Source organism: Microtus oregoni, unplaced genomic scaffold (genome assembly GCF_018167655.1).
Source record: "Microtus oregoni isolate MIOR12 unplaced genomic scaffold, Mior012 000002F_ref0000024, whole genome shotgun sequence".
Taxonomy (NCBI): domain Eukaryota; kingdom Metazoa; phylum Chordata; class Mammalia; order Rodentia; family Cricetidae; genus Microtus; species Microtus oregoni.
In genome coordinates, this window is record NW_024543061.1 from 38,453,773 (window position 1) to 38,469,653 (window position 15,881).

General features: G+C 44.2%; 1 protein-coding gene across 5 annotated transcripts in view; it reads right to left on the reverse strand.

The window, feature by feature from the left end:
* Frmd4b (FERM domain containing 4B) overlaps positions 1-15,881 on the reverse strand; it is a 188,411-nt gene that overhangs the window by 93,989 nt on the left and 78,541 nt on the right. For all 5 annotated transcript variants that reach the window (XM_041640430.1, XM_041640423.1, XM_041640414.1 and 2 more), the window contains exon 5: positions 8,810-8,894. In XM_041640430.1, the coding sequence (XP_041496364.1) occupies positions 8,810-8,894 (85 nt within the window). The remainder of the gene's footprint in view (positions 1-8,809; positions 8,895-15,881) is intronic.

Below are 15,881 nucleotides of genomic sequence, written 5' to 3' on the forward strand. Positions count from 1 at the left end.
CCATGTTTAAGTAATAATGACTATTTGACATAAATCGGATTGAAGTATTCGCAGGTCACATGATGAGAGCTGCTACCCTTGCCTCACTGTGCTGTTGTGCGAGAGCTCTCTGTGGGCAGGTCAGACACCATTTTAAACCACACAGCTAGCCCAAGGTAGCCCTCACACTGAAACCTCACCTTAGACAACAGGCCAACATCAAGGACAAAGCACTCTAGGGTTTGCATATTTTCTCACACCACAAACTGCAGGTGGGGAGGATAGACGGCAAACAGAGGTGTCCCATCTTCTGCATTATTCCATGAGACAGCCACACAGGGAGTGGGCCTTCGTCAAAACTACTACTAGGGTAGATTTTCTTTCTTTTTCTTTTCCAGTGGAAAGATATTTAATTTTCCTAAACGTTTAAACTGAACTTTAGAATACCAGAAGAAAAATGAAGAAGTCTTCTGGGTATCTCTAGAGATAACCAGCCATGAACCAATACAGTGCCTCAGGCTCCAAATAAATGCCTGCCTGGAACATGCTCCCCTATGCTCTCAGGACCAGCCATGGCTGAGTTTGGTTTGCACACCAGCGCTTCAAAACGGAAGTCTAAAGAACTTTCTTGCTTCTGACTGTGCTGGCACACACATAATCCTAGCACTTGGGAAACTGAGGCAGGATTATAAACGGGAGGCCAGCCTGGGCTACATAATTAGACCTTGTCTCAAATAAACAACCAATAGTTCTCATGTCCTTTTGTTTTGTGATAGGGTCTCAGGTATCCTAAATTAATCTTAAATTTATGATATAGCTGAGCATGGCCTTGAATTTCCAGTCCTCCTGCCTCTACTTCCCCAGGGAAGCATTCAGATTCCTGTGCTCCCAGGCCTGGTTTTTCTGCAGTGCAGAGTGTTGAACCTAAGGCTCTGTGCATGTTAGGCAAGCAGTCAATCAACTGAGCTACTTATCCTAAGCTCACAGCTAGGTTTCTATAAGGTGACAACTGATCTTTAATTAATTGATACCTAAAATATTAGAGAAAATTCCAAGGGCAGTTGATTAAAAAAATAGGCTGGACATAAAATGTTCTCTCTACAAAACTATTGTCATTAATTTTTTTAACAGGAATAATTTTGAGGGCTGGGAGTGGTGAATTTAGGGCCAGCCTGGTGTACATTGCAAATTCCAGGCCAGCCAGGGCTATATAGGAAAATGCTGTCTCAAAAGTCCGAAAAAAGAGGAGGAGGAGAAAAAGCAGACGACTTTTATTTTTTGGCAATTGTACATATGTATATAATGTATCTAGATCATTCCATACTCAACTACCCCTTTCATTTCCCCAGACACTCTTCAACACATCTCTCTTCCATCTTCAGGCCCGTTCCCTTTCTTTCTGAAATCCACTAAACCCAATTAGTGCTTCCTACGAGGCTGCTGGCTGATCCACTGACCTCCTCACCTTACTTAAGGGACCATAGCTTCAGGAGTTTGTGAGTACGATGGCCATGGCCATGTCCTGTCCAGAAGGTGGCATTTCACGACACTCCCCCCCATCCTCCAGCTCCTGCACTCTTTCTGTCCTTCCGCTGTGCTGTTCCCTCCTCTTTTTTGTAGCTGATACAGATGTCTCATTTAGGGCTGAACATCAATAGTCACTTAATCTCAGCACTTTGATCAGTTAGCTGTGTGGCTTGGCAATTAACGACTGCCTACGACACAAACAAACTTCTCCAAAGAGTGTGAGAGCAGAATGAATCTATCTCATTCATCCTTTCAAGATGACTATAATTAACACTGATTATAGCATAGATAACTGTTATCAATAATCCCTACAAAGTGTAGGTTATGGTAAAAGTACATGGCTAGATACTGTCATGTATCTTTTACCCTCTGGAAAATTCTATGTTTTTGTTTATATCTTTTCTGAGATAGAGTTTCATGTAGCCCAGTCTGGCCTTGAACTCAGGATAGATCAGAGGCTAGTTTTAAACTCTTGAGCCTCAAGCTTCCTTGTCCCAAGTATTATGGTAACAGGCACATACCAACATATCTGGTCACCTTTGTTCGTCCTTCCTTCCTTCCTTCCTTCCTTTCTTCTTTTTTTCTTTTTTCATGACAAAGTTTCTCTGTTCATCAGCCCTAGCTGTCCTAGAACTAGCACTGTCGACCAGGCTGGCCTCAACTTCACAAAGATCCATGTGCTTCTGCCTCCTGAGTGCTAGGATTAAAGGCATGAGCCACCACTGCCCGGCCACCTTTGTCCTTTCTTGACTGCTAAGGAAGTAAGAACTGTTTACCACTAACTCTTTGTATTTAGTTACTGAGTGCCCAAGCTGTGTTCAATTGTGCATACGTGACAATGCTTCCCGGTAAACAAGAATGAAAAATCCTTATCTCGTTCCCAGACTCTCCTGGATACTCCAGAAATGAGGTATTTCATTCAACACAGTTAAAGGTCACCGATGGCATATTCACAATGCATACAGGCAATGATATTTACAAAACCACCGTGAGCTACCCAGCATTTCAAATGACATATTACTGAAGCTGAATCTTGTGACTCTAAACAGATTTTTATATCAGCATGCAGAGCTCCAGCTACTGTATTAAATCTTAGAGTCATATTTTTTCTAATGATGTATGTCAACAGTGTGACTTTGTATTTGCAAATCAGAACTCTCTCTTCTGGCTCATTGTGTCCTCTGTGGAAGGAAAACAACTAGCTAATGGAAGCTCTTTGGCCACGATGTCTGTGTAGGGGTGGGAGAGTGGCTGAGCACATTCCTTCCTATACACTGTGGAGGGGAGCCGGCTTGCGCTTAGATTTAGCAGCCAGCCCCGATTCACAAGAGCTGTCAACATCACTGACTCACCTTTGCCACTCACTAAAGCCACCTACACGTGACCCACAGCTGGGGCTAGGTGCTCATAACACTCACTTAACTCACTTACTTCTATCGCCATGGTTTGGTTGATGTTCTTTATGTCGAATGTCCTTAAATAATCAGACACTTTAAGAAATTACTTCAAGCTGGACTGACAGACAGCTGCTCCATTCTGTGAACATTCACTTTATTCTGTAACTTCCCTTTTGACTGGTAGGGGCCTGCATGCTAATAAAATAGACAATATCCACTCTAAATTTCTATCACTTGATTTAAAAAACAATTATCTGGACAATAGCCTCACATACATAGTGTGGGACCATGGTCTGTATTCTGTCAATTATATTTTAAGTAAATGTTGATTGGCCAGTAGCAAGGCAGGAAGTATATGTGGGACAACCAGACAGGAAGTAGAGGTGGGTCAATGAGAACAGGAGAATTCTGGGAAGGAGGAAGCCCATTCCTTTGCAGTCCTGACCCAACCACAGAAGAAGCAAGATGTGACCGCCTCGCTGTAAAAGGTACTGAGCCATGTGGCTAACACAGATAAGAATAATGGGCTAATATAAGTTATAAGAGTTAATAAGAAGCCTGAGCTAATGGGCCAATCAGTTTATAACTAATATAGACCTCTGTGTGATTTCTTTGGGACTTAATGATTGTGGAACCGGGCAGGACAGAAAACTCAGTCAACACATACATACATATATAACAGTCAGTATAATGTTTTGTAAAAACAGTAAAATTCTACCTGGGCATGGTGACACGTGTTTGTGATTTCAGCATTTGGGAGACCGAGGAAGGTAGATTGCTGTGCCTTTGAGATGAGTCTGGGCTATATAGAGCAAGATCCTGTTTCTAAACTTACAGCATGTATTCTAGCCTCTCTGAAAACTCTGAGATTCCATCTTACACCTATAAGAATGGCCAAGATTAAAAACACTGATGATAACTTATGCTGGAGAGGTTGTGGGGAAAAGGGAACACTCCTGCATTGCTGGTGGGAGTGCAAGCTTGTACAGCCCCTTTGGATGTCAGTATGGTGATTTCTCAGAAAATTAGGAAACAACCTTCTTCAAGACCCAGTACTACCACTTTTGGGTATATATCCAAAGGATGCTCAATTGTGCCACAAGGACGTATGCTCAACTATGTTCATAGCAGCTTTGTTTGTCATAGCCAGAACCTGGAAACAACCTAAATGTTCCTCGACTGAAGAATGGATAAGGAAAATGTGGTACATTTACACAATGGAGTACTACACAGCAGAAAAAAATAACATCTTGAATTTTGCAGGCAAATGGATGGAGCTAGAAAACATCATTTTGAGTGAGGTAATCCAGACCCAGAAAGACAATTATCACATGTACTCACTCATAAATGGTTTTTAAACATAAAGCAAAGAACACTAGCCCACAAATCACAATCCCAGAGAACCTAGACAACAATGAGGATCTTAAGAGAGACATACATAGGTCTAATCTACATGAGAAGTAGAAAAAGACAAGATCTCCTGAGTAAATTGGGAGCATGGAGACCTTGGAGAGGGCTGGAGGGGAGAGACAGGGAGGGGAATAGAGAGAAATGTAGAGCTCAATAAAACTCAAAAAAATTTAAATTTCTTTAAAGCTATGAACATTTAATATGCAACCATTCATTAGCAAGCTGGCAAACATGGTCAGAAAATGAAATCAATTAAAGCCGCCCAGAACTGAGGCATCTATGAGACTAAGCAGTCAAGGATATGAAAACAGTTATTACAATTACAGTTTATACAGTATAAAGTTAAGTAGTCACATATGACCTGTAAAACATGTTTCTAAAAAATCCTTTTAACAACAAACACTCGAACACACCAGGTGTGCTTAATGGAGGTTAGGTTGCAAAAGAAGGGTGGAACTGAAGATGCAGCAACAGAAACTACGTAAGAGCACACCACACACACACATACATACACACACACACGCACACACATACACACACATACACACATACACACACATACACACACACATACACACACATACACACACATACACACACACATACACACACATACACACACATACACACACATACACACACACGCACACACACACATACACACACATACACACACACATACACACACATACACACACACGCACACACACATACACACACATACACACACACATACACACATACACACACATACACACACACACGCACACACACACATACACACACATACACACACACACGCACACACACATACACACACATACACACACACATACACATACACACACACACACGCACACACACACAGCCCCCACCACCACCCTACATGGACACACACATGCACACACCGCCAAAACAGACAACAACAAAATACTCAAACAAAACTAAACAAAATACCCCAAACAACTTAAGCCTCAGAATCACTTCTGATGGCCTAAACCTGTTCCTGAGGTTGTAACCCCAACACCGTGTGGGGTAACATGACTGAATATGTGGTCTGAAAAAAAAAATCTGTCAACAGTAAGAGTTTTCTAAATGCGCCACAACCAAAGCCTGGTTCAGAATCGCATCCGTAAGAAAGCTGATGTTTCAGGAGGCTCTCGCCTGTGTGATGTCACCCCGCATCACTGCAGGCTCCGTTCTGGACACACGACAAGCACACTTTGTGCTGTGCACACCCTACATAACAACACGCCAGCTAACAATGCCTCAAAGTTGATAACCCACAGTTAACAAGGGAGCACTGGGAACTGCAGAGTTTTTACTGTGTGCAAACTTGTCTCCTCTTACTGAAATAGAATAATTTCATTATGAAGAACAAAGCCTTCTAATATTTCCCTATCATGATTCCTCAGTATGGAAATATCAAATTAGTACGTCTTTGCATTGTGTTAGACACTTGATTTTAAAAGCTGCTATATGAGTTGCTGGCTTGAGTTTCATCAAAAGTAGTTCAGTGGATCTGTACTTGGGATTAAGACCAATTTCCGACAATTTCCCCAATGGCCCTGAAGCACACTTCTGCCGTTTGCATTTTATAGCTGTGTGAAACAGTGCTCTCAATCCTGACACTTATAAAATCATAATATTAATCGACTATGAAAAATGTTGAGACTCCCTATGTCCTGCAGTGTCTAATATTCAGCCAAGAGATCTGTATGTAGAAATAAACAAACATATCCATCTCATTAATATGCAAATTCACTTTAATCTTTAAAAAATGTGTATACCAAAAAATGTTTTAAAATAAAATTCCATATGATTTGTTATTAATAATCTCTATACCTATTTTATATACCTAGATATCTGGAGTCACATAAAAAAAGAGGTCACAATGAGATTATTGGTCACCCACCTCAACCAAATTGGTGAGTTCTAGGTCCTAATGAGGAACTGTGTCTCAAAATACAAGGGAGATGGTTCCCAAAGAAAGATCCAAAGTTGACCTCTGATCTCCACATGAGCGTGTATACACACACACACACTAGCACCAGCACATATATGATCAAGACACACCTAAACACACACAAATATTCTGCCCCCCCATATACACCTCTTTCTAAATTTAATACAAACCATAAACCTAAAAGCCCAACACACTTTAAGTCACAAGAAACACTAAGAGTTGTATAAGGTATGTCACAGTCAAACTGCCCGAACTGGAAGCATGGAGAACCAGCAAGAGAAAACAGACACGTTGCACCCTGAACCAAGAGAAAGGCGTGACAGTGGCTCCTCAGCAGCGACACAAGCGAAATCCAAACAAATCTCTGCCATCATAGAAGTGAGAAACTGCCAACACACACCTTTAGATCCTATGAACTAGCTTTCGGAAACTGAAGACACACGGAGGTGGTGGCACACGCCTTTCATCCCTGCGCTCGGGAGGTGAAGGTAGGCAGATCTCAGAATTCGAGGCCAGCCTGATCTATAGAGTGAGTTCCAGGACAGCCAGGGTTACACAGAGAAACCCTGTCCAAAAAACCAAAAACCAACCAACCAAGAAAGCAAACAAAAAGCCCTGAAGACAAAAAACAGCGTTTTCAGAAAGTAGCTTAGGAAATGAATAGCCAGCAGATTCTCACACTGAAGGGAAAGTTACCCAGTGTATTTCAGGAAGAGGAAAAACTAAGTCAGGCAGAAAAGAATGAAGACAGAAATGGGGCTGCACTGATAAGTATGTTTTTTTTGTTTTGTTTTGTTTTGTTTTGTTTTTTCAAGATAGGGTTTCCCTGTAGCTTTGGAACCTATCCTGGAACTAGCTCTTGTAGACCAGGCTGGCCTTGAACTCACAGAGATCTGCCTGCCTCTGCCTTCAGGGTGCTGGGATTAAAGGTTATGCCACCACCACTTGGCAAGTATGTTTTTATAATAGCATGTTTATGTCTTTTAAAGGTGATCAAAAGTTCACAAAAAGTAGTGTTGTCCCTAGCGTGTCCACAGCAGCCAAAAGTGAGGCATGATAAAAACCCCTACACTGGGAGATAGGAGGGTCTTACATTGTGTGAAATATATACTGTGAACTAAAGCAATTATGAAAACAGCAAAACCAAGACTTAGAGTCAATTCAATTAAGGAGGTAAAAATGAAATAATAAAACACTCAATCAAAGTCTGGGGAGACTGTAAATCCCTTGCCATGCAAGCGCTGAGCCTCAGAACTCACAGAAAGTCAGGCACAGTCATGTGTGTAATCCCAGCTCTCCTATAAGACGGAAGAGAGTACCTGGAGACTGAAGGATGAGAATGCCTGGCAGACACAGGACAGTGAACATGGTCTCAAGCAAGGCGAAAGGGAAGCATCGGTACCCAAGGTTGTCCTCTGATGTTAGCACATGTGCTGTGACAGGCATCAGCCATCACTCACACATGTATAGACAAATCTCTCTCTCTCTCTCTCTCTCTCTCTCTCTCTCCCTCTCTCTTTCTCTCTCTCTCTCTCACACATTCAAAAGAAGACAGCAAAAAAGTCAAAATAAATAAGAAGGTGACAGACTTATACCCAGCCCTGTAATTAAACACAGCATATGTAAACAAAACATATGCCCCAGTTTATGAGGGCCAGGGAGAGGGCTCAGGATAGTCTGAGGACCTTGAGTTTTATCCCTGATTCATGTAAAAAGGGCGAGAACAGACTCCACACCTGAAAGTTGCCCTCTGACCTCCATATGTGTGCTGTGCGGTGGTGTGTACAACCCTACACCTCAACGCACACAATACAAACAAAGAAATGTAAACAAAGAGCCTGTGCTTTGCAAGGCTGCCTCAAAAACCCAAGCAAGCACCCAGGCCCCCATACCCATACCATTCAAAAGCGGAGCCAAACAAACCCAACTTTGGGCAGGCAGTTTAACTTGACTGCATCACCTCAATCTGGGTCGTTTTTCCCCCTAAAATGCATGTCTACTGAATTTTATAAAAGCAACCTGTCCTTGATGGATAGGAATAAAAAGAACAAGAGCAATCCCCACTGACCCATGCGTAAAAAGAACCGGTCTGCTGAAAGCCCTCTGGTGCTGAGCCGCCAGTTCCGTTTCCTTGGAACTAAGGTGGGAGAGGCACTAGGGACTGGCAGGTGGAGCAGGAACTGGGATTGTGTTTGTTTTGAATTATGGTAAATGTTAAAATGAAGAGGCTGCCCACGATCAACCCATTGTTCTTTCTTTCTCGGTCATTCCATGTGGAGCTTCGGCTACCTTTGAAGCAGTGACTAAGCGGAGGTGTGACCATCAGTTCACCCTTCAGCAGGTGAAAAGGGCTTAGGAAGGGGTGATCTGGGAAGGGGTAGGCTGGGGAGCAGAGGGCCCGGGAGGGGAAGCTGGAAAGTGGATCACAGAGAGAGACTACATTCTTTCTTTAGTTTGGATGTAAAAAGGCCGACAAGACCGTGTGGAAGTCACTGGGAAAATATTCCGCGAACACAAACAAGCGCCTTACCTTGTGTACACAGGCCTTTGCGTTCAGGAAAAACAGTTCCACCGTGTTCTTATCCTTCAGAAAGGATATGCTCTCGATGTAGAACCTGAAAGACAGCACAGGACTTAGTTCCTTCAGACCTAACTTCCTCCTCTGGGTATGGTTGCATTTTCTCAAAGTGAATGCTAAGGAGCCCTATGGCTCTGCTTTTGTTTCTACGTTGCTATCACCTCAGTGCTCGCACACCTACCTGGGCGTGGCATTGCCTACAGAAGGTAACTGTGTGCAGGATGTGAGTTAAAGGGAGATCCACATGGGTCCACCCGCAAACACTTTTTGTGACTCCTCTGAAGCGCTGGGAGCTCAGAAAACCTCAGACATTTTCAGCACAGAGCCCAGAGCCAAGTGAGTCAGGGACTGGCTGAGCAAGCGGGACATACTGACCCTGAAGGCATGATGCTGACACAGTGGTTCTCACATTTGGGGTAGATGGGGGGTTCCAGGCCCACCTCACCCCGCTGTCTCAGTTAGGCCCTGTTCCTCCTCCTTCTATGAGGAGCTGGAGTTTCCCTTGGCTAGAAGCCAAGCTCCCCCTAGCTCTTAGTGTTGGTCTTTTCTCATGCAAACCAGGAGGGGTTTCTGGGCCTCACTCCTCACACCCTCTCTAAGATTTTCCTTGTGCAGTTTGTGAGCCTACAGATCCCGAGTTCCTTTTTTTATCAGAAGAGCTCTGACAGCTCTGAAGTGGGAAGTGGGGGAAGCTGAGGGTGTAAGCTTGTTTTCACCAGCACATGGTGCCGAAGCTGGCCTGTGAGGACCGGAGCTCTGTGCTGAGTCCCTGGAAACCCAAGTCTCTGCGTTTTTGAGTTCTTGAACATTGTTGTTGGATAGTACACAAGAGGTCCCCTCTCCTAGGACAACTCGCACAGCTTGGGCCCTCAAAAAGAACTTGCTCTCAACCCAGTGAGAATCAAAACACAAGAGGGCCATGGTAGGGGGATGAGTATCTGCAGGTCTGCAAAGTCATGATGGGGCTTGGCCTTCGTTCCTGGTTTTCTTCATCATTCATGAACTATGTGAACCACGAACGCAGCTGAAAAGACTGTCAAAGAGGCCATCACAGAAGTGTTAAGACTGTTTGGAGGGTGCCCCCTCTGTGTGTTGGCTTGTCAAGGAAGGCTCCGGTGGGAGAATAAACCTGTGATAGTTTTACTTTAAAGGGTTTAGCGCTCTGCTAAGTGAGATTAATGAAGGCTGGGAAGCTTGGGTTTTGAGAAGTATGAAGGCAGGAAAGGAAATAAGGGGTCCCATGAAAATAGGTTTTTGAGTACGAAAAATCTAGAACGTCTGTCACCTCTGTTGTTTGTTAGGTATATGGTCTCTGTCAAATTACTGATGTGTTTATCAACATGTGTGTCATGAGTGCTCTTAGAATCTTGGAGAGTTGGAATTAGATACTAAGTGGAAAACGTTAAAATAAAAATCTGCGATTGCTAAGAAAATCTCTCCCCTGTCCTCACTGAATTCCTATACAGCAGTGGTTCTCAGCCTTCCTGGTTCTGAGACCCTTTAATATAGTTCCTCATTTCCACATGTTGTGGAGATCCCTAGCCATAACATTATTTTTGTTTCTACTTCATAACTGTAACTTGGCTATAAATCGTCACATGAATATTGGATATGCAGATAGTCTTAGATGACCCCTGTGAAAGGGTCATGACCCACGGGTTCATGTGATGTGAGCTGTCTAAACTAGACCCTGTGCATAAGGTGAAGCCGCTGACAATTCCCTGAAAGGGCTCCCCTGGGACTGAGACACAGCAAATGAGATGCCTGGTACAAGGTCCACATACAGTAAATTCTAGCTGTTGAGGCTCAGCCAAACCTTACTTTGTTAAACAGGCTTGAAGGGTGTGATGAAATTTGAACTGTATCGGAAGATCAAGAGGACACAAGATTCTGCTGAGCAAAAGAATAAATCCAGGAGATACAAACGCCCCAGTTAAACAGAGCCTTCTAAGGCCAGTGTGATAAACAGTCTCGGAATTTGACCTTTACCAAGACAACATTCGTGATATTTTGGGTCCTCTCATTGCTTAAGTTGGTTTTACCCTGATCACAGCTCAGAGGACTCAGGCAGTGAAGAGGCCTAGAAGAGAGGGAGTACTACCCAACAGAGCCTTCTCATTGTATGGAAATGGTCATACTAATCACACAATCTCCTGGAGTGTGGGAGAGGCAGGATAAGAAGGTCTCCTAGGAGGCAGAGAGAGGCAGAAAAGAGAACCACAGGAAGTGGGAAGGGACACAGAGTGGAGAGGAAACTGCAGGACTTGAAGAGAGGGGCCCAGTCTTTGTGGTGGTGGCTATCAAGGAGAGGGAAGCCAGAGGCTGGCTGCTGCTAGCTGTCTCTATCTCATCCTACCAGGCGGTGGGGGTCCTTTGTTTCCGTCGCTTTCCTTTTTTATGTTTGTTTGTTTTCTTTTGAAACACTCTGTATCCCTGGTTGGCATGCAACTTACTATGTAGACCAGGATGGCCTGGAACTCACAGAGATCTGCCTGCCTCTGCCTCTGCCTCTGGAGAAGTGGAGCAAAGGCTTGCTTGTGCCACCACACCAGGCTGTTTTGCATTTCTTTTAAATCTCTATCTATGAATATAACCCAAGGCGGTTTCCAGTAAGAGCCTAAGGGGCAGCATCAGGATCCTGGCTGTTGACTGGGCTCCTACTGTGTGCTGAGGTGTGCCCGGGGTTACCATGCACTCTTCTATTTAACGGTCACAATCTCACGGTTGCTTTCGTCTTTTCACAGATGCAGCTGTGGAACTTCAGAGCTCTGCTTGCAGAACAGGCTAGGTCTGACTTGGGATCCTTAGACTCTGATAAGAAGGCTATTAACCAGCTCCTCTTTCTGGCCATCTCTCCAAGGCGCTGAGTCGGCATGTGTACTGAAAGCTAAGCCCTCAGCAACGGTGGCTATCAGTTATGTTAATACAAACGAAGAAAAACAAGACACGTAATCATTAGTGCATTAACATGCTTGGACACATGTTTTCTCTATGTCTTCAAAAGAGCAAAGTCAGCACCCGTGGGCAACAGTTAGCAGGTGATAGACCTTAGATTAAGGTAGAATGTTGGAGTTGTCGAGAAGGGAGAAGCTCTTCCAGGGCAGGGATCTCTTAGCTCAGAGTCCCCAAGTCACACCAATAGAGCCCTAAGTCTGTTTTTCATTCCTCCTTTAAGCCCTCATTCTGTATTCAATAGATATCTGCTATACAAAAAATTATTTTTTCAAATTGTTGAGAGTACAGCAATGAACACGGATCATGCATTGTCAACAGACCCTCAGTCAATCAAACTAATCAAGGGTGTACATATAACATATAACTAGAAATTATTCATTTATCAAACATTGAATACTTGACTGGCACCAGACATGGAGAAAGATGATGGGGGAATTAGGGACAATAATGACAGTATTGGTAATGACAATAGTAACCATTTATCTAGAGCTCTCTATGAGCCGGTCACTATGCAAGAATTCTCCATATTGTTTTATCTCCATTTTTAGGTTGAAGAGAATTAGAGAAAGCAAATGCCAAATACAAATGTTCAAATCTGTTTATAGAATCGATGACTGAGTGACAACCCATTTTGCTCAAAGACTATTTAACTGTATCACACCATTCTCGTAGAAGGACTCAGCCTTTCCTTCAAAGATCATACATCATAAGGGAAAGGCAGCAGGCATGGACACAACACAGTGTGCTGATTATTATTATCCAGGGAGATGGGCACTCTGAATTGTTTCAGGGAGCCAGCACCTCTCAGAGAACAGCATTGTACTAAGATCACAAGTGCAATGGATTTTCACACTAACGAGTTCATAGTAATTCCTTCAGTCTCTTTAAAATCCAATTCTCATTCAGATTTTCCCTCTACCTCTACCACTTTCTCCTTAAATTCTGTGTCTGAGTCAATGACACCGCATTGATTGGCAGTGGGAATCACATATGCAAAACCAGAAGGCTGCTGGCTGGATAGGAATGGGTGAGACTGAGGACAGGGGAGTGCAGTGTATAGGCATGTGACCAAGGCTAGACCAGGACAATCCTTTCATGGTCGAATTTAACACTGGAATGACCTACAGATAAAGGCACCTGGATCTTACTTGTCCTATTGGCAGCATCCTAAAGAATGCCACTGTCCTGATTCCTGCTCTCCAGAGTCCCACCAAACCCCTGTCTCCTCTGAGGCTTCATTAGGGTCATTTTCCTGCAATGATTTTTCTTTCTATGTTAGCTGCAATTGGAAGCTGTTTGTTGGCTGCCAAAGAATCGAATTAAGCGCTAGCAGCAATATACAGTGTTCTTCTACAGACATCATTTCTTCCCCCACATCAGTAAAACTAGATTCAGTAGGAAGCAAATTCTGAACCCATCCTGCAAAGGAGAAGGCTGAAGGACAGAGATGTAATGCTCTCATCTCTCAGCCAGAGCTAGGAAGCAGTGGAGCCATGATAAACCAAGTTAATGTCATTCTTTCCTATAGGAACCTTCTCAATGAAACCCACTGTGAACGCGCTGTCATGGGGGCTGACAAGAGGGACGCAATTAACTCAGCGGATAAATAAGAGGGAGCGTGCTGCCAAAATGAAATCCATCTCCTAAGCACCACAGGAGAGGGGCATTTGAGCTGAGTCTTAAAGAATGTATGAGGTCAGCAGGTGACAGTGGCAGGAAGACCATTCCAGGCAGAAGACATATCAACCTGAACAGTTCTGGTCCCAGGCTTTGAGAACTAAAGGCCCCACCTTGTTGGTGGCCCAGCACCAAATCGATCTGTAGTTTTTCCAGCTGTAAACAGATCCTGTCATACTAGATACCGGACTCATCTCTGATGCCTGGGCCCCTGACCGAATCCTACTTCCAGAGAACAACTCCCTATCCGATTTCTCACTAGCCTCTGACATTCTTCCCTGGTTAGTCCCGCATCCAGTTACTGGCTCTCTGAATCCCGCCATTCTGTCAAAGGGATCCCTGTGACAACTTCAGGTCTAAGGGGTGTATGAAAAATATAGACGGTCTTCAGGGACAATGACTCTTTAGACTAATAAATATTACACCTATTGATTCAGGCCTTTTCATAAACTATAGTGTTTCTTTTCTGTGGGTTTAGTATTTCCCCAGGATTTCCCCAGGATTCTGTGAATCTGATTGCCAGGCTAAATGTTCAGCTCTAGAACCAAGCCAGGCTCTTGGAAGTGGTGTCTCTCTGGAGACAAACCACAAGCATGACATAAGATAATTTCTTGGGAAGAACATTTGCTTGGGGGAGTTCCAGTCCTTACTTTTCCTGCCCCTCCCCCAACATGTTCTCACTTCCTCATGGTTTATATAATCCCTCATAAGGGATTCTAGAACGTGACATCTCAACGCCATGGGAATACAGCCAGCAGTCAGAGGGAGACGGCCTGCCAGTCAGATAGCAAGATGGCATATGGAAAAGGACAAGTGGGAAGATGGCTCAGTAGGTAAAGTGCTTGCCCTGCAGGCAGGAGGACCTGAGTTCAAACCCTGGTACGCTCATAAAAAAAAAAACCAGATGTGGTGGCACTCATTTAAGACAGGAGGATTCCTGGGGCTTGCTAGACAGACAGCCTTGCTTATGAAGCAAGATCCAGATCTTTGACTCCCTGTCTCAAAAACTGAGATGGACATCACTTGAAGAACGACTTCTGTGGTAGACTTCTAACCGCCAAATGCACATACGTGTACACACACACACACACACACACATCGGAGCTGTCTGGGTGGGCTCTCCTTTGGAGAGTTAGTGATGTTTGGGCAACCACCATTTTTACATCATGGTATCTATCTATAGAGGTCAAAGCAATGCTGTGGGGCCAGGTGTATTCTTGTCTATATCTCAAGGCCTACCTAGGTCTGTCTCCAGAGTTCAGGACCTCACTCTGGCTCTCAGTGTCCATCTGCCCTTTCAGAACTCCATGACATCTGACATGGGCAAAGCACAGTTGGTGACATATGCTATATGGCATAGAATTGCATGGCAGGGGTGCATAAAACATGTAGCCAGGCTGCAGTGACCTTCTCATGTGGCCTAGACTGATTCTAAATTGCTTACCATCTTAAAGCTGATCTCCATGTGAAACAGGATGGGAAAATATGCCAACAATGGCTGCCTGGCCAGTCATGACTTATGCTCACCTCGGGTGAGTATACTCTCTCGCTTTACTAAAATCTTGGCTGTGCTTGAGTGGCAATCTTCTAAAGGGGTAAAGTGGGCAAGAATTACTCAATCACTTTGTACTCTGAACAATACCAAGTGGGTGACTGGCAAGAGGTGGAGCCAGACCAGCATGCCTCGCTTGAGTTTCTCCACGCTGCTGTGGATAATTTTAAGAACTTCCTTCTGGCTGGGGAGATAGCCCACTCAGCAGAGTACTTCTGTCTTCTAGACTCCATTGCCAAGCACTTTAGGTATATCTGCCTACCCAGAGGCTCCTACATATGTAAACACACACACGCACACACACATGCCAGAGAGAGAGAGAAAGAGGGACACATGCACACACACACACACACACCACACACACCACACACACACACACACACACACACACACACACACACACACCAGAGAGAGACTGACAGAGACACACACCCACACAGCAGAGAGAAAGACAGATAGACACACATACACACCAAAGACAGACACACACACACAGAGACAGAATTCAATGTGGGCACATGCCTCAGAAGCATCTCATCAGCTCCTGATCTCCACTCTGAACAGGGCAATCGATCCCTGTTTACTGATGGTAACCACCCTTCAGTGCAGTCAGGGCACCTTCACCATGCAATGAGGCTGGGCTGAAATGTAAACACATATCTTGGTCTCCAAGCGCATCCATCTCTTTCTCGCAATTGCCGCACAGCCCTAGTACAGAAGGGAGTCCAGTGTGCCCCCTTTCATCTCTGTGAGGGCAGCAGTCTTGGAAAAGTCCCAAGAGAAGCTTTTTCTGCTTCTCCTATGTGCTTAGGGCCAAAAGTACACTCTTCCTCTTCCTCC